This window comes from Sciurus vulgaris (genome assembly GCF_902686455.1).
Source record: "Sciurus vulgaris genome assembly, chromosome: 7".
In the NCBI taxonomy this organism is placed as follows: domain Eukaryota; kingdom Metazoa; phylum Chordata; class Mammalia; order Rodentia; family Sciuridae; genus Sciurus; species Sciurus vulgaris.
Window position 1 is genome coordinate 123,261,161 of NC_136467.1, and position 18,476 is coordinate 123,279,636.

Genomic DNA, 18,476 nt, shown 5'->3' on the forward strand with positions numbered 1-18,476 from the left:
TCCCGTTTCAGGTTGGAGAGCATGGAGGGCCAGAATCTGTCCTAGGGCAGGGCTGCACACAGTTGGTGCTTAATGTCTGCCAAATGCATGGCCAGGAAAAGAAGACAGCCCGCTGCAGCCCAAAATGGGGACAAAGTCTTGGGTCATGCCACTACCCAAACAAAACTCAATCACACATTGGTCCTCAAGCACAGAAGGTGGCATATGATCTTGTCTCCTGCCTGCTGGCAGTGGCTTGTCTCTATCAAGCAATTCATCCACTAAATCAACCGGATTTTACTGAATACCTATCACGTGCTAGGGACTGCTCTGAGGGTGAAGGATTGAGAGATAAACAACGCTAGATCTAACAAACGAGAGGAAAGGAGAGGGGCGGAGCAATAGGTGAAAACAAAAACTAAAAATTCGTGGGACCTCCCCAATATGGCCGACTCCAAATGCCGAGTCAGACCTCCCCATCATGGCCGACTCATCGGCCAGTGGCTGACCTCCCCAATATGGAACCCGAGGCCGACCTTCCTATCATGGCGCGGGGCCCCGCCCGCTCCGCCGCGGCTGCTGGCGGGAGCAGTTCCGGGTGCGGTGCGCGCCGGGGGCGGGTGGGGGGCGGCGTCCTGGCCATGGCCGGCCTGTCGGACCTGGAGCTGCGGCGGGAGCTGCAGGCCCTGGGCTTCCAGCCAGGACCCATCACCGACACCACTCGGGACGTCTACCGCAACAAGCTGCGCCGCCTGCGGGGCGAGGCCCGGCTGCGCGACGAGGAGAGGCTGAGGGAGGAGGCCCGGCCGCGGGGTCAGGACCGGCTGCGGGAAGAGGCCCGGCTACGCGAGGAGGCGCCGCTCCGCGCCCGACCCGCCGCGGCCTCTCTGCGGGCGGAGCCCTGGCTCTCCCCGCCGGCCTCCGGCCCGGCCTACACGACCGCGGGGGCCTATGGCGACCTCGGGGCCTCTTCATCTTCCTGGGCCGGGAGCCGCGGCCTCGCCTACCCCGCCCGCCCTGCGCCTCTCCGGCGACGCGCCTCGGTCCGGGGCAGCTCCGAGGAGGACGAGGACGCCCGGTCGCCCGACAGGGCCGCACTGGGCCCGGCCCGCCGCTGGTGGGCTGCGTCCCCGGCCCTGGCGCGGCCGCCCTCCTCCCTCCTCAGCCCCGACCCGCGCCCAGGCCTGCGGGCCTCTCGAGCGGGCTCTGCGGGCGCCGCGCGGGCCCGGCCCGAAGTGGGGCGGCGACTGGAGCGCTGCCTGTCTCGGCTCCTGCTCTGGGCCAGCCTGGGGCTGCTGCTGGTCTTCCTGGGCATCCTCTGGGTGAAGATGGGCAAGCCCTCGGCGCCGCAGGAGGCGGAGGACAACAGTACGTCCCGGGCCGGCACAGGGGAGGGCCCCGGGGGCGCGAGTGTCCGCAGAGGCCGCCGCACAGCCCCGCGCCTTGGCTGCCTCTGTCTTAAGACCCTCACTTTCCTCCTTCCCAGCACTACGGTGTTTTCTGCCCTCGCTTGCTTCTGTTCTTGTCTCACCTAGCCCTCCCTTCTAAAACCTCCCTTTCAGTCACGTGCTGTCCGGAGATTGAGTTTTCCAAACCTGGTTTTCCCTCTGGAGAGAAAGCCACACCCCCTCTAACAGACCCACCCCATCCCTTTTCGGTTCTTCTCTTGCTCACTCACACTTCAGTCCCATTTGAAAGCTCCCCAGATTTGACTGGCCCACAGATGGGATCTGGTTAGGGTTCCAGCTGCGCAGGACCAAAGAGATCATTCACTTTTTTGGACCACGGGACCTTCATTTGTCAGAGTTTATGCTAGCCCTGCCTGCAGAAACAGCTGTTGAAGAATTTTTTGAAGGGTTTAAACTGATCCCTGTGGAGGTGTTTCAGTAATAATCAGAAGAGGATCTGTGATTTAAGGATGCTTCCAGCCATCCTCTGTCCACACTTAGTTAAGTTACATAATTAGACACACCAATGAAAGATCTACAGTATACAGTATGTCTCCTAAAAAGTTGAGAATGGGAGATTTGCCTGTTCCTTTACTCTGGGCTCCAGTCTAATGGGGGGGAGGGGAACATAAACATTTCAGTATAAATTTAGGTAAAAATGACCAACTTTTAGTATTCCCTACAAAACATGTTATTAATAATATTCCCAGCCTCTAGTCAAGGCCACACCTTTCCAGCTGAAATACAGGAAAAAGCTAAGTCAGGTGTTGTGGCAAACGGATGTTTGGTTGTGTGCAAGTCTGTGGGCCTGGGGTAGGCAGACATCCAAGTGATTTTTCCACTGTGAGAGCAGTTTACCAATTGCGGGAGTAGTTTACCAACCTGCTAAAGAAATTAAGCAGAACTGAATGTCACCACAGCCGTGTCACACAGCATCATGTTTCCACTCACTGCTAAAGTGCTTTAAGACAACAACTTTGGGAACATATACTGGAATTTACCTGGAGTTCCCCTCCCAGATGGTATTGGTCCCTATTTAATATTATCATTGTTTACTTTTCATAAAACTCACATATGTTGTCTGGAGCCTAACTCCCTGGGTTAAGCAAGGAAAGCCTATTTAATCCCATTTTACAGATGAGTGGTTGAGTTGCCAGAGAACCTGTGACCACTCATTTTCAGCTGGGGTGAGGAAGGACCCAACTATCTAAACTCCTAATCATGGTTGGGAAACCCATATATTTTGCTATTTTAAGTGCCGTGTCTGATGGCATCTTTCTAATTAATCCCTACCCCTGAGTCAGTAATGTTTTACTTCCCCTGAAGTTTGAGAATGGTCTTTTTCGGTCTTCTTTTCCTCCATCCACACTTTTAATCTCCTGTGTGTTTCTTTTCTTGGTCTCAGTGAAATTATTGCCAGTGGACTGTGAGAGAAAAACAGATGAGGTGAGTTTGAGTTTCTCTTTCTTTTATTACTCCTCCATCAGGTGGTAACTTCCCCAGAAAAAGATCATAATAAGAACATTTTCCGGGAAAGCTTCCTGTAATATACCAGAATCACATAGTGTTCTGTGATGTTCATGTCAGACTTGGTTGTAGCAGAGAAGGAGGACTTGAACTGAGAACTGAGTCCCAAGGCCCAGTCCTGGGCTCATTGTAGAAGCCCTCCTAGCAGTCATAGCACCAGGGACTGATCTGCAGCCTGAGTCGATCCAAAGCTAAGCAGTGGGTTGTTGAGGCACCTCCAGCTCTCTGGCTTCTGGCTGAAGTGCTGGTAGTTTCTAAGCTTCAGGAGCCAGGTTCTCAGTTCCACGTTCTCTGTCTGGTTTGCACGTGTGGCTCTGAAAACACTGTTCTGATGGGATACATCCGAGTCAAATTAGCCTTCTTAGTCTGTTTAGATTTGCTTTATGAAGCTCTGATAGTTTCTACAAGTAATATTTGAGGAAGACTAGCAGCTCCACCCATTTATGAATCATGCAGAAACAGCACCAGAGCAGAGCCCAGATGCTAGTGCTGGTGGTAGTCTGGGGAAGATATAAGGCAATAAATTTTCAGGTCATAAATCCTATCAGGAGGTGTCTTGTGCTGCTGGAGGGCATGACTTAGTAGTCTAATTACTAAGTGTACCCTGCCAGGCCTCCACAGCCCCGGGGCTGGGAAAGAAATGACGCATGGTCATCAGGACACCCCTGCATTGACTTCTTCACTTAATGAAGGGCAGCCTGCTGCAGATAACCAGTTTTATTTTTCCTTGGCTTCTGATGTGTCATATTTGGGGTGTTTTATAATATTCATTTGTTGCACTCATCCACCAAATACGTGTTTTTCAGATGTTTTGCAAAAACAATTCATAATAAGCTTATTATGCCCCCATCATAAATATGGCAGGTGATGATCAGAAGTGGTGCAGAAACAGTTAGCCAGAGGGGAAACTAGAATTTCAAAGACTGAAAGCAGAAACAGAAAAAAAAAAAAAAAATAACTTTTCTGTATGGTGATGTTAGTTTTGTCTGTCTTTTAATTAGAAAAGGGTCTCCTGGCTTCTAATTCTTAGTCTTTCACATCTCTGAATGTGTTAGACCCCAAGTGAATGGCACATTTGGTCCCTGGCCTTTCTGTGAGTATCATTGCTCACGTCCCACTTGAGTGAGCCCTAATGCATCCTCCAGGTCCCCACTAAAGATGTGCTCAGTGACTTGACAGCTTTCTTCATCTGCCGAGTGGGACTTCAGATGCTGCATATTCCATATTCTCAAACCTGCATCAGAGCACAGAACAGCAGGTCCCGGGCCATATCCGTGCAGGCTTGTTGGGCTGATTTCATGGGCTTGTGAATGGCCTTTATGGAGGGTAGACTCAGGAGCCAGCAGATGGGGACATGCTCATTGGCTCCTGGGATTCTTGCTAAAAGTCTCCTTTGGGTGGCTGCAGTCTAACCCAAAATCCAGACAGGCATTTGAGTATCAGATAAGAGTTCTTTCCCATCTGCAGTGCATTCCTGCTGCTGAGAATGTGGAGACAAGCTGGGAGTGGGTGTGTTGTCTTAATCAGACCATCTCATCGTCTGCTACCTTCTGTCCCCGTTTCCTTTGGGTGGTGTGCCGAATGGTTTGTATGTGAGCTTGCAGGAGTCCTTGCCACAGTCCTTACTCAGATGGGGGCCAAAGGTTCCACCTAAACCTACAGGAGGCAAGCCCACAGTTGGTGACCTTCTCCTCTGAGCTCTATGAGCTCCGGCAATGATCGCTTTTCTCTCCAAGGGGTCTGGGCTGCTGGGTTCTTCAGCCCTCCTATATTACAGCATCCTTCTCAGTAAACTTCACCTGATATTTATCACCTTTCTCCTTGGGCCCAGCACTTTGCAGAATTTATTTCTACCTTTTTTTCTTTTCTTTTTTTTTTTTTTTTTTTTGAGATAGAGTCTTATTATGTTTCCCAGACTGATCTCAGACTCCTGAACTCAGGAATCCTCCCACTCCAGGTTTCTTGGTAGTTGGGACTACAGGTATGCCCCATAGCGCCCAGCTTTTCTGTGTTTTAAAATTACAGGGCCGAAGATTCAGTGGTAGAGCACTTACCTAGCATGCTCAAGGCCCTGGGTTCCATCCCCAGTACTGCATAAATAAATTAATTAATTAATTAAGGTTAAAATTATGAGATGTTCCTTGCTTCAAGACATACTTGATAGTGTGGCCGTGGAGAGGTAAACACCCACATCCTGTGCCCTGCTGATTGGGTGTCCTGTGCCTTTTCAGTTCTGCCAAGCCAAGCAGAAGGCGGCCTTGCTGGAGCTGCTGCATGAGCTGTACAACTTCCTGGCCATCCAAGCTGGTGAGTTGGCCACACAAGCCCGACCATTCTCCTGAGCAGGGTATGGCCTACCACTCTGGTTAGTAAGGCCACCAAGCCATGGTTTTCCCCAGAAAACACACTCAGAAGGTAAGTCTCAGCTTCCCGCCACCCCCTGATAATGCCAGGGTGATGCATCGTTGGTTCTTGCTTCTCTTAAGGGCCCCAGGGTCCTGGCACATGCACAGATCTTTCAGCAGATGTTCCCCCTTTTCTGGGATGCCTGATGCTCTGGGGGTTCATGTTGGCACCGGAAGAGGCCAGGCCTAGGTCTTTTCAGAATTGGTGAGGACCTGGCTCTGCACGTCACTCCCCTGCTCAGAACCTCCCTGGCCCTCACTGCCTACTGGCTGGCTTGGCACCCACCGCTGTCCCCAGTGGAGTCCAACTGACATTTCCAAACTTCATTCCCTCCCATTTTCCTTTCCCTGTGAAGCAGGTGCTTCCTGGCTCTGCCTGTCATTTCCTGCCTCTTCCGCCTACCCCTCCTGCGCAGGCACACAAGCAGTCCTACCTGGGCTTCAGGATCTGGCTTAGAGGCTTCCTTCTCTAGGGGGCTGACCTGAGCCAGACAATCGCCTGGGCCAGAGAAAAGGCCTCTTACCTGTGCAGGTAGCAGGTGGTCTGCATGGTAGCCCCTGGCGTCACATCTGGTCCTGATCATGTCCCCTGGCTGCAGGACCTTGGGGAAGTCCCTGATCCGCTCATTGGTCTCTGTGTCTAACCAAGTGATCTCAGGTCTGTCTTCTCTACAATGAGACTCCAGCACTGTCCTCTAGGGATGGGCATTCAGCAGCCCCACGCATCTAGAAGGGCCCTCTACCATTTCATTTGGTGAACTTGTGCCTTGAGACCAGACATCACGTATATTATGAGTCTTCCCCCAACTCGTAGCTTCAAGGAAGTTCTCAAAATCATTTGTGGGGGGCTGGGGCTGGGACTCAGTGGTAGAGTACTTGCCTGGCACATGTGAGGCACTGGGTTCGATCCTCAGCACCACATAAAAATAAAATAAATAAATAAATAAAGCTATTGTGTCCATCTACAACTAAAAATATATATTAAAAAAATCACTTGTGGACAGCACAGGGAAAGGTGTGGGGCTCGTGCCTTGGTTAGATATACTTAGCACAAGAACCAGATGGAGCAGTTCATTGTTCTTGGTGATTTTTGTTTGTTTTCATTGTTGTTGTTTTGAGACAAATCAAAGAGACATTTTATTGGTTTGCTAGAAGAGAGGAATACACAGTGGAGTCCTGCCCAGAAGCTGTGATTCTAACTGCCAGAGGGAACAGTGGGCTTTTAAGGAGGGGATCCAAAGGCTGCACTGCCACTGGGCACTGTAGGAGTCACCACTCTTTGGTAGTCTTGCAATAGTCATTTTTCAGATCTGCAGGTGCCAGCCCCAGTGTCTGGATTCCTTCATTCCCGAGGTCTGTGAGCCATAGGACAGACGGCTCAGCTTATGATGGGATGAAAGTTATTCTTGTTCCTGATTTCAGAGGTTCAGTCCATGGTCAACCAGCTCCTTAATCTTGAGCCCGAGATGAGGCAGCACATCATGGCAGAAGGGCATAGCAGAGGAAATCTGCCCAGCTCATGACAGCCAGGAGGGAGGGAGAAAAGTTCAGCCTCAAGGTCAGAGGATGGTCTGAGGCCTATGGAGTCAGCCCTTGTGTGAGAATTCACTGGGCAATCAAAGTCTGGTGGGCTTGTATTGTACCCTCTGTCCTCAGGATCAGTGTTATGGTATCAGCTCTGCTGCCTCCTCCTGAAATGGGGAGACTAGAGATGATTGGGAGACGTCTGAGATCACCTCGAGGGGAGGAAGGAGTTGGAGCCACACATCACAGTCATCAATGAAACCAAGGACCCAGAGCCTGGGATGTAAATTCTGGCTTAACTGCGTGTTGCAAACCTTTGCATCTTCTTCATGATCTGAGGATCAGTAGCACCAGCATCATCTGGGACTGAAATGCAGACTATTGAAATTAATTCCATGTCCCATCCTGACCCGGTATTTTAAGAACATCTTGGGACTTTTATGTACCCTAAAGCTGAGAAGCTCTGCTCTGTGCTGGGTCCTAGTAGATGTTTCTCCACCATCCCTTCCTCCATATTTGGTCCTTGTGCGATCAAGCCCTGGCACCTGCTGCCGTCTGACAAGCCTGGCAAGGCAGCTGGGAAGGTCTCACTAAGATAAGCTACAGGGAATTGTGGGCTCTCCACAAGGCCACACCCCCTCCTCCCACTGGGGATCAGCAGTAGCCCCAGTACTGCACCTCCCACACAGGATATGAGATGATTCAACCCAGGGTCTTGCTGGTAGTCTAGTAGAAGGGACCACCTACCTCCCTGGCCACTGGGTGATAGAAGATGAGATTAGATAAAAACTGAGAGGCACCGTGCCTTTTAGCTGGAACAATTAGGAAAGTGTCCCAGGGGAGGGAGCCTCTGAGCCAGATCCTGAAGCCCAGGTAGGACTGCTTGTGTGCCTGCGCGGAAGGAGCAGGCTTTTAGAGGCAGGAAATGACGGGCAGAGCCAGGAAGCAACTGCTTCACAGGGTAAGGAGAATGGGAGGGAATGAAGTTTGGAAATGTCAGTTGGACTCCACTGGGGACAGCAGTGGGTGCCAGGCCAGCCAGTAGGCAGAGAGGGCCAGGGAGGCTCTGAGCATGGGAGTGACGTGCAGAGCGAGATGCCAGGAAGGCAAATGTGGCAACAGCAGCTTGAGTGGCGCAGTGTCGTTTAAGCAGAAGCACTTTAAAGCTTTATTGATAAAACATGTGGGTTGGAAAGGGGACAGGAAAAAACAATTAGGCAGGTAAGTCCTGCCTAGCCAGGGCAAGGATAGTCCAGGCAGGGCGGGAGGACAGAAGAAGCCACCTTGGTCTTGGGGGATACACGGAATCATGTTCAACTATGAAGTGGGAGGATTTGGTTGGGGGTGAGTGGACAGATTTGAGTTCATCCTCAAGGATGAACTGAATTTCAACTTTCAGCTCCTCTCCCTGCTCACGGACATGGAGAGACTGGCCGCTGTGGTCCTCGGCTATGCCCAGGGAGGGCAGCCAGGCGGCGTGCGAGTGTTAAGCATCTTGTGATGCCTTTACTGTCCCTGCTCTCAGGGAGTCTAGTTGACTCATAGGAAGCAGCACATAGCAGTAAACCACAGCCACCTGAAAGAGGGCCACAGAATGTGGCAGGCCACCAGGTCTGCCCCACGTTGGCCAAGCAAGAGGCCCCCATGGGCTAGGGACTTCTCAGGACGTGGCATTTGGGATGCACTTGGAGGATTGGGCAGAACCATGGGCTGGCTTCTCAGGGTGCTGGAAGGGAGGCCCCACTGCCCAGTATGGACCCCCTCTTTCTCCATGGGGCCATTCTGGACATCTCTCCTTCCGACCCTCCAAACAATGGACTCCTGGTGATCCAGGTTGCCAGCATGTACATGATCAGAATCCCGGTGGTGCCCACAGCCTCCCTGCCTTTATTTCCCCAGGCTGTGTTTATTTATAGTGCCATTCCAGTACCTTTTTGGCTATGTGTCGGATCCTTTCAGGATCAATTGCAAACAGACCTCGGTATTGGGCAGCTTTTTAGTCATTTAATGCAAATCGCCACACTGCTTTGCAGGTCAGGTTTTAATGATCTGGAATCGATCCAAGCTAAGTGGCTTTTGATCTTGCTGCAGAGTGAAGATGCCCCACAGAAGCCAGGGAGCCGTCGGCCACATGCTCCTGATTAGAGCTGATGGCTTGATTTTTGCTGTATTTTTAGTCCATTTCAGAGTAATTTTTTTTTTCACCTTTTCTCTGTGTTTGAATCTTTTTTTTTTTTTTTCCTCCTAGGTAATTTTGAATGTGGAAATCCAGAGAAGCTTAAAAGCAAATGCATTCCTGTTCTGGAAGCACAGGAATATATAGCCGTGAGTAGGCTGCCTGCTCTTCCATTCCCGGGAGGGCTGGCGCTTTCCCATTGATCCTTCAAGCCCTGTGGGCTTTTTTCCCTTTTTGTTTTGTGTTTGCTTTGTGGCTTTTTGGCTTTCTTTCTTTTTCGTTTTTTTAACCTAGTGGAGCATTAGTCCACCTTAAGGTAAAGCAGCTACAGTGGGGACCATGGTCTAGACCTGGCCAGTGGTGCTTCACTCCCAAGCTGCTGCCCTTCCCCAGCTGGGTGGCCACCGCAGGCTGCCCCTTCAGGGACCTGTTTCTTCTTTGATCAACTTTGCTCTACTCCTCAGCAGCTTCAGGGCACAAATTTAACCTGTCCGTTCTCTCCCTTTGTGATTCCATTCAGACTGCTCAGGGTCCATTTGATTTTCTGTGTGGCCACTGGGTGGTGGAATTTTGGAACTTTGGAGCTGGCAGGGACCTCAGGGGTCATCAAGTTCAATTTTCATTTCACAGATGAGGAAACTGAGGCATGGAAAGGGTCAAGGACTTACCTGGGGCTATAGAGTGGGGTCTGTTTGCCAGCCCCTTCACCAGCACCCCGACACTCTCATTTTACCCCAGGATGAGCCACCAGCTCTCTGGCTTAGTGCCTCAGCCTTTGAGATAATGCTATTTTGGCTGCCTCTGTTTTCCTGGATGTGCTTCCACATCACTTCCTCTGGTCAGAGTCTTCGTGGCTCTCCCAGATTTCCTTCTTGCCAGTTTCCCGGGCATCTAGCAGAATGGGGCCTTGGGGCATGTGTAGCACGTGGGAGCGGGCTTCTTGAATCCAGTGCAAAGCTCTGGCTGCTCCTCCCAGAGGCAGGCTAATCTCCCCCTCCACCACCCCACCAGAATGTGACCAGCAGCTCCTCTGCCAAGTTTGAAGCAGCACTGACCTGGATACTGAGCAGCAACAAGGACGTGGGCATCTGGTGAGTGTGGGCGGGGGTCACAAGGTGGTGACACAGCCCTGGGTGCCTCTGTCTGCTATTCTTACCCATCTGCTAACTCCTGCACTCCCACAGAGGGGTCTCGGGTCTGAAGGAAGAGGCAGGGTGTCCCAGCTGAGTCTGGTGGTGAGGTTTGGAGCCTGGCAACACAGGAACAGTGCGTTTGGGCTGCGAGCAGGGAGTAGTTTCAGAAGGAGATGCATCTCCCAGGTGTGAGGTTGTCAGCCTGGTGGCCCAGCCAGTCCTGCTTCAAGCTATTCCCCTGCCCTCTCCATCGTCTCACCACAGGGCTTGCTGGGGAAGGTGCCTTGCCGCACTGCTTCTCCTTGGTGCGAGTTTTCATTTGTAGATAAAACGATTCTGTATGTTGGTTTTACTCAGATGGAAATTGCTTGGGAAATACTGCATTTTATTCTGACAGTTTCCGCCTCTTTTTTATCACTGGCAAGCACTGTTGGAGGAGATAGTGAGGCCTTTCAGGAGTCTGAAAGGACCCATGTGTCTGCTCAGCCACGGGGAGGGCCACCAGCCCATAGCCAGGCTGCCTTGGAGCACCCTGCCTGAGGTCACTAAAGCTCCCTTGCTCAGCTCCATGTTTGTGAGGAGCTCTGTTCGGGCTCCAGCTCCCCACATAAAACACTCTCTAGGGTTTTGTTTGCTTCCTCTCTAATCCGCCCAAATTACTAATTCCATCAGCAGTGCATCCAGCAGAAGCCCCTCGGGCAGCGCAGCCTAAAGCTTGATAACTGGATGCATGGCACGATTAAAATTCGCTGGCTTAAAAAAAGTGCTGCCCTAAGTGGCTGGGCAATTCTCCTGTTAGAAAGGCAGAGGAGAGCACGGGTTCTGTCCTCCGCAGCGCTCAGGAATGACGCCACCTGCCTGCGCACACTGGGGAAAGCAGCGGGAGGGTGGCTGAGCCCCTGGGATGACCAGTGTTGAAAACTGGTGGTGAGAAATAGGATGCTTCAGATGCCAGCATTTAGAGCACCGTGCTCACCTGGCTGGAAGAAGGCTCAGGTGTTCACTCCCAAAGTCTTAACGCCTCTTAGCCTGGGACCTGGGTGGGGCTTAGTAGCGGGGGTCTGGCCTTGAAGAGCCTGGTGGTTTCCACTCCCAAGCCTCGCCATGCCCCATGATCTTTACACTTAAACAGCTTATGTGCCTGCTCGTCACGGAGGAGAAGCGCAGCCTCCTGGATCCTGTCTTTGAGTTCTTGCCATGCAATTGCAAAGCCAGTGATTCAGTAAACATTTCCATCTCTGTGCTGGGAGGTGGGAATCCAATTTACAGTTTAATCTTCTGCACGCTGAGAGAGGCTGTCAAAGACCCGACAGAGGGGGACGTCACTTTAACGGTAGGGGTTCAAGCTTGCTGCCGTCTTTAAAGGTTTATTCTTTCTAAGTAGCCAATGTGGGAAATTTCTGGAAAGAGCACAACCAGGATACCATGCCAGTTCTATAAGCAAACAGAAGCCTGTGGTCCCTCTGTCCTTCCCTCCTGCCTCCTGCTGTAGAAGTGGGACTCACACCATGGCTCCTCAGAGCTTCGGAATGTGTCTCGAGCCCTGTGTCCCCTTCCAGGTTGAAAGGGGAAGATCCGTCTGAGCTGGTGACAAGTGTGGACAAAGTGGTCTGCCTGGAATCTGCCCGCCCCCGCATGGGCGTTGGCTGCCGCCTGAGTCGGGCCCTGCTCACTGCTGTCACCCACCTGCTCATCTTCTTCTGGTGTAAGTCCCCAGCCCCCACTCTGCCCTCCCTTTCCTCTTGCCAGGCCACATGCAAGCAGCACCTTGGGAGTGCGCAGTACCCTCGGTAGGCGTCAGTGATGAGGCATAGAATCCCATTCTGTCTAGTGAACCTGAGGTCTGTCTAATAAAACAGAAGAGATGAACAAGTCGGCCTCTGCCCTGTTCTGTCTTTACCTTTGGAGATTGGTGGCTGGCGCATTAGGATAACTAGAAATGTCCTTGATGCAGGGCAGGGGACTCTGAGCTTCCCTGAGAGGGAGCTGGGGCAGGCTGCAGGGCAGTGCCACTTCTAGCCCCTGCCAGGATCCCAGCATGCAGACCAGCTCCGAGCAGGTGGCACGGCAGGGGCTTGGCCTAATTCTACTCCTGGAAAACGTAACGTCTCCTGGAGAGCCACAGATACCTGGTGAAAGCCGAAAGGACACAGGGTGCTGGGATGGAAAGGACAGCAGGTCTCATCTCTTGGCATTAGGACCTCCTTTGGGCAGAGACCTCAGGGTGTCTCTGAAGGCAAAAGTCCAGGGCTCACAGACCGCAGCTCTCTAGAGACGGCCAGAGCTACAAACCACAGGCCTCTGCGTGCACGCAGCACCCCCACGCCATCAGGCTAGAAATCATTATCAGCAGCAGCATCCCAGAATACAAAGGCCTGGCATGTATATATGTATGAATCGCCTCGTTCAGGTCCACAAGGGAGGAGATGAAAGCCTGGAGTGCGGTTGGGAGGGGCTGAGATCTGTATAGCTGGGGATGCCTCTGGTGACAGTGGCAGGAGGAAGATGATCACTTCATAGCCTGTCCTCCCTCTGCACACCTGCGTCCTTGCTTCCTGTGTGCTTGCCCTCTACCTGGCACATAGTAGGTGCTTGGAACAGGATCGGCAGGTCTATTGGCCTGCAGTACAGTGTCTTGCCCACAGGGACACCTGCTGAGTGTCAGAACAGCCAAAGGACATTCTGGGGATTAACAATGCTTTGTTCCCTCACAGGCTTGGCTTTTCTGTGGGGGCTCCTGATTCTCCTGAAATACCGGTGGCGGAAGTTAGAAGAGGAGGAGCAAGCCATGTATGAGATGGTGAAGAAGATCATAGGTACATGGCACCTGGGGAAGGGCTGCCCTGCCTGCTGGTGGGCTGTGTGCCCTGAACTGTGTGCTCTCCTGCAGATGTGGTCCAGGACCACTACGTGGACTGGGAGCAGGACATGGAGCGCTACCCATATGTGGGCATCTTGCACGTGCGTGACACCCTCATTCCTCCACAGAGCCGGTGAGTCCGCTCAGACCCCATGGAAGGAAGCCCAGAACCTGGTGCCAACTGAGGGCACCTCCACCTGTGTCCTGAGCGAGCAGGGCACCAGCCACACTTCCTGCTCCTGCAGCATGCTCTGCTCCTTATGGTAGAATGAGCCTGACCAGACCTACAGAGCCTGGGCCTGCCCCTCTGGAGGTGCATGAGTGTTGAGGCCACTGCAGTGCTGTGGGCCCCAGAGTCCCCTCCTCTAGAGGCGCAGGGCGTGATGTTCTGTAGGTGGAAGTCCAGGGTGGCCAGGGCTCAGGGTGGAGCAGCCAGCTCTCCAGCTCTACTTCTCTGTGACTTTCATGGCCCCACCTCCCCCAGATGCTGTTGGCAAGCTGGTCCCTTGTGGTCATAAGTGGTGACCACCAGCAGCTAAAGCAAAGTCTTCCTTGTCACAGCTGGCAGGGAAGAAGTGGGCTTCTTGTCATTCTCATACGTAAGAGAAAACTTTCCCAGTAGCCTCCCAGGACACACTCCTTGGGACTCCTCGACCAGAATCTGTTCATCATCTGTCTTTGAGTCAGTCCCTGGGGAGGAGGGAGAGGTGCTCTTCAAACTTTGTAACCATGACCCCATAATCAGAAATCTACAATACCATGTTTCAGTTCCCACACATGCGTGTGCACATTCACATGCCTGTGTATATAATCCAGAGCAGCTTTATAACAATCCATAGGGTTAGTGCCCACAAGCAAGGCTGCTCGAAAGGGGCAGCAGGGCAGTGCTCATAACCTCGGGGGCACCTTCTGCAGGGCTGTGGCTGCTGGAGTTGTGCTCCCTGCTCCTGACAATCCTGGGGTCAGGTGGCGGCAGGGGCAGAGTCTGAAGAGGCAGCCACCAGTGCTTACCACAGTGTCACCTCAAATGGAGGCCCCCACACAGCAGACTGCCCTGTCTCTGTCACACGGTTACCTGCTGGATGATGCTAAGAGGTCCCAGAGTGCTGAGGCCAGGCACTTCCCCAAGCCCTGCACAGGTGCACACTTCCTCACCTGGCCTCACCACAGGAAGGGCCCCATTTGACAACTGAAGCACAGGTGTTTGCTCGGCCCCGTGGCCAGTGGAGCTTCTGTTGCTGTCACCACCAGACTCTGATCACCCTTCTCTGTGCAGGCCCAGAGGAATTAGGAGTAGAGCATTTAAGGGTCTGTTTTAAACATGAAGGTGCTTGACAGTCTTCCTGCCTCCCAGCCCCTGGCAGAGGTGGCAGGAGGAAGCTGAGAGAGAGCAGATGTCTGCAGTGGGGCACTTTCATGCTCCTGGTCCTCAGGCAGTTACATGGCTCTCAAGCTCCCAGGAGAGGCCCCTCGATGCACTCAAACTCCTGCCTAATTCCTGGTCCTGCCAGGAGTCATCTTGTGACCCTGGGCAAGTCATGCAACCCCTCTGAGCCATGTTTTCCTCATGATAAAACGGGATTCCACGACCTTGCAGAGGACTGTGGGGAAGAAAGACTTCATTCATTCATTCCACAAATGTTTGTTGAGCACCTACTAAGTGCCATATCCTAAGGAGAGAGAATGACAAGTAGAAAAGCAAAAATCCCTGCCCTGCTGAAACTCTTGTTCTAGAGAGGGAGACAGATGACAAGAAGCATAGGAAAGTGTGTGATACAGGTAATGAAAAACCTGAAGGGGAAAGGGTCAGGGACATCAAGAATGGGGTCTCAAAGCTTATCCAAGAGGAGCCATTAGCACTTGAGCCAAACTGATACCTTCAACAAGAACACGTGGCATGGCAGCTGGAGCCACCTGGCCCTGAGCACCTGTGTTTTAGCACAGACATGGAGAGCTGCCGCCCTGTGGGGTCTAAGCCCATGCTGCACCCCAGGAGGCTCACTCCCCGTGGCTCTCAACCCATTTCCGAAGGCACCCAGTGCATCCAGGCCCTGCTGGATGGTCAGATCTCCCGGTAGGTGAGGGCCTGCTTGCAAGAGCTAGAGGGAGATTTGAAGAGCTTGTTTGTTGAGAAAAGCAGGGGCGTCGATTGGTGCAGCTGGCTCAGGCCAGGCTTGTGCATTACCTGTTAATGGTGAGCCTGGGAGGGGAACTGGGGTGAGGTGCTGGCGGGCTCAGTGTGGACTGCCACCTCCTCAGGGGCCTGGCGTAAGGAGAGGGAGCTTAGACTCAGCTCAGTTCCCAGGGAGTATGTGGCCTTGGCCAAACCAACCAAATGGAAGCTGCTGAGCAGGCTCTGGTGACGGGGCCTGACCCCAGGGAAGAAAGCACCCAGCCCCACCCTACCCTGACTCGCTGCAGTCGCCATTTGTCTTCCCTGGGTGACCCTGCTGCCCACACATATTCCCTTCCTTGACTCTGTCCAAACACAGCATCCTGAGGAGGTAGTCTCCAGTGGTCTCCAGTGCTGAGGCCTGTGTGGCACTGGGGCTTGTCAGAGGGTAAAAGTGAAAGCAGTCCTCAACAGCCCTGTCTCGTCTGCAGTGGGGAATAGGAAGCGGGAAAGGGGCTGTTCCAGCGGGAGAAACCCCAGGGACCCAGTGGGAGCTCTGCCCCTGGAAGGGACCCTCCTTGGTGGCTGTGGTTCATCACTTCTGGGCTTCCCTGGTCAGGGGCTGTATTCATCCCCATCCCCCAAAGTGCTGTGGAATCTGGACTCAGTGGCCACTGTAATTGGCACAAAAATGCAGCCGGCACAGTGGTAGAGCCCGCCTGGCCAGGGCTGCTGCAGGTAACTTCCTGGTGAGAAGCTGCAAGCCCAGCCCAGCCCCTCACATCTGGGCCTGGGGCCCCAGACAGTCAGCCCTTTCCAGCTCCCTCTAATTGGATGCTTTTGGAGCAGAGAAGATTGAAGAATTATTTGTGTCTGGCCCAGAAAATTTCTGTCGTTTGTAGTTTGTCATGTTAGTACCCAATAGCTCTTCCTCCCCAGACCACACTGGAACTTGGAAATTTGTTCCCCTTTGTAGAAAGGGCTCGACAGGCCAGCTGAGCCCTGCCCATCTCCTTGTAGGAGGCGCATGAAGCGGGTGTGGGACCGCGCAGTGGAGTTCCTGGCCTCCAATGAATCCCGGATCCAGACAGAGTCCCACCGCGTGGCTGGAGAAGATATGCTGGTGTGGAGATGGACTAAGCCTTCCTCCTTCTCTGACTCTGAGCGATAAGCCCCAGGCAGGGGCCTGTTCCCAGTCAGCCTGTCCCAGGACAGCCCACACCAGGGCGAGGGTCGCCCAGACCTGCCGGTGCTGATTCACACTTGCCTTGACTGTTCACCTCCTGACGCCAGCTCCAGAGGCCTCTCTGAAAGACTTCAGAGGTGCTCAGCTTGTCAGGAAACCGTGGGCTTCCTTGAAGGGTGGAGGGGAGAAGCCAGGAGTGCACCCATCCTCTCTGCCTGATTGTTTGGCAGAAAATGGGAGGAGGGTTTGTTTTCCATGAATAGAAAACACAAAAGCAGCAGCTGTGAGCCCTGCAGAAGCATGAGGCCGGTGGGCTGGAGCTTGGCCCAGCCAGGAGACGCCCAGTGAGTCTGCCTGGCCTGGGAAGTGGGTCAGGGATGAAGGGATGGGGCAGCAGGGGCAGAGGGGAGTGACTTGGTCCATGTGCCTTTGGGGTGAGGAGAGAAAGCCTGCCCTCTGGCTGGATGGGCTGCTTTTGTCCTAAAAGGGGAAGACGCTAGGAATTAGAACCAGTGACTGTAGAGGAACTGTCCAGAAGCACCAGGCCCTGATCTTCAGGCCTTCAGGGTGGGAGGAGGGAGCCACTGGCATTGCCTCCAGGAAGGAGCCAGAGTGGTTAGAGGATGAGAACAGAGGGTCAGGCTGCCCTGCAGCCATCAGCTAGCTCTTCAGTGGTGCTTTCACAGAAGTTGCTATTTCAGAGCAGACCTACAGCCAGGGCTTGTGTCAGGCCTAGAATGCAGGTTTCCAGGACTCTGGGAGCCGCCTCCTATGGGGGCTGAGAGCCTTGTGCTTCCTGCGTGCGAAGATCACCTTGTCTTACCGTGACCACCGCCTCCTGGCCCGGCCTGTTTACCTGGAACCTGCCGTACCGGTGCGGCGGCACACACTGCCCCCTGCTGGCCGCACCGGAGTGGTGCCCACCCTGCCGCTTGCTTATCAGCCCGCCCCCGCCCGCGGGAGGCGGGCTGCAGAAACACCCGGTGGGGGGCCTTATTAGTTAAGTGCAGAGCCTCTCCAGAGAGACTCATCCCATATGTCCTAATCCACGGTGGGCAGGAGAATGGAGCAACCAGAGGAGACGAACAGCTGCCTGCAGAAGACACTGACTGCCCCTTTCTGGGCTTATTGGTATTTGTTTCTTAATAAAGCTCCAGTCTGCCTCGTTTCAGCAATACTCATTTCCTCTGATGTCTAGGTGATCGGCGGGGCTGGCATCGGCACCGGGGTGGCCAGGCCCTGTACTCGTAATCAGGCTCCAGCCAGAATAAGAAACACTGCCACAGGCTTCAGTATCAGGGTTGAAACTTGGATAAATAAAGTATTTATTAAAAATGGATGTGTGAGAAGTCCATGGTGCTTTCCCCTTTCCTCCAAAGAAATGCCAAGGAGTGCAATGTGAGGATGGTAAGCCTGGCTCCTGGAGGGAGAGGCACAGTCTCCTCCAGGGCCTGGCTGCATCACTTGGAGCCTGTTTCCACATTTTTAAAGCTGTGTGACTCTCTCTGCAGGGTCTAAAGGGGCCCAGTGGTGACCAGAATAGGGGATCAATAAGGCCTTTTTCCTTTAACTCCATTGCTGTCTCTCCTCAAGACCCCCAAGTTTCCCCTGGGGCTCTCTGCTCCAGCTGGGAGGGGAGGAAGAGCAGAGTGAGGTTGGGTTGGCTCTCCAGCAACTGATGATATCCCCTTAGGAGACAGTCTTCTTACCTCTAGCCCCAGCCATTGGTGAGCACGCGGGGCCTGGTGCTTTGGGGAGGCAGGGCCGGGAGGGGTGCAGGCTTTTGGGATTGGCATCAGGATGCAGACAGGGCCTTTCTTTTGCAAGGGCCCAAGATCAGTCATCCCAGGAAGGCAGCTGCTGAGCTGTGCCTCCTGAGGTCTGTAGCCAGTCATGGCCACCTTCCTTACCACATGCGTCCCACCGGTCACTGGCATGTGGCACAAACCGGTCCGTCAGTATGCCATGTTTTATCTGAAGCCGAACAGGGAGCTGAGGCAGAGCTCTATTGCTAGGAAGCTGTTTGGAGAGCAGACGCCAGATCAAAATAAACGAAGTACAAAAGGCCCCTCCGCCTGGCTCCTCCACTATGGTAGGCAGTGCCATCAGGGCACAGCCACCCAGG

At 53.4% G+C, this 18,476-nt stretch overlaps 1 protein-coding gene across 1 annotated transcript; it reads left to right on the plus strand.

Annotated features, from left to right (window-relative positions):
- Positions 1 to 570: 570 nt before the first annotated feature.
- On the plus strand, positions 571 to 17,528 carry LEMD2 (LEM domain nuclear envelope protein 2). Its single transcript, XM_079148692.1, has 9 exons — positions 571 to 1,347; positions 2,833 to 2,873; positions 5,186 to 5,261; positions 9,132 to 9,208; positions 10,071 to 10,150; positions 11,752 to 11,897; positions 12,907 to 13,008; positions 13,083 to 13,185; positions 16,186 to 17,528. The coding sequence occupies exons 1-9, from the start codon at positions 621 to 623 to the stop codon at positions 16,334 to 16,336; spliced, it is 1,503 nt and encodes a 500-aa protein (XP_079004818.1). The 5' UTR covers positions 571 to 620; the 3' UTR covers positions 16,337 to 17,528.
- Positions 17,529 to 18,476: the final 948 nt, after the last annotated feature.

What these genes read in the sequence shown, in the direction of transcription:
- LEMD2 (XM_079148692.1), top strand. Translation starts at nt 621, where the DNA reads ATGGCCGGCCTGTCGGACCTGGAGCTGCGGCGGGAGCTGCAGGCCCTG. An exon ending in GCAGGAGGCGGAGGACAACA is followed by an intron (nt 1,348 to 2,832) that starts GTACGTCCCGGG and finishes TCTTGGTCTCAG; the next exon opens with TGAAATTATTGCCAGTGGAC. An exon ending in CCTGCTCATCTTCTTCTGGT is followed by an intron (nt 11,898 to 12,906) that starts GTAAGTCCCCAG and finishes GTTCCCTCACAG; the next exon opens with GCTTGGCTTTTCTGTGGGGG.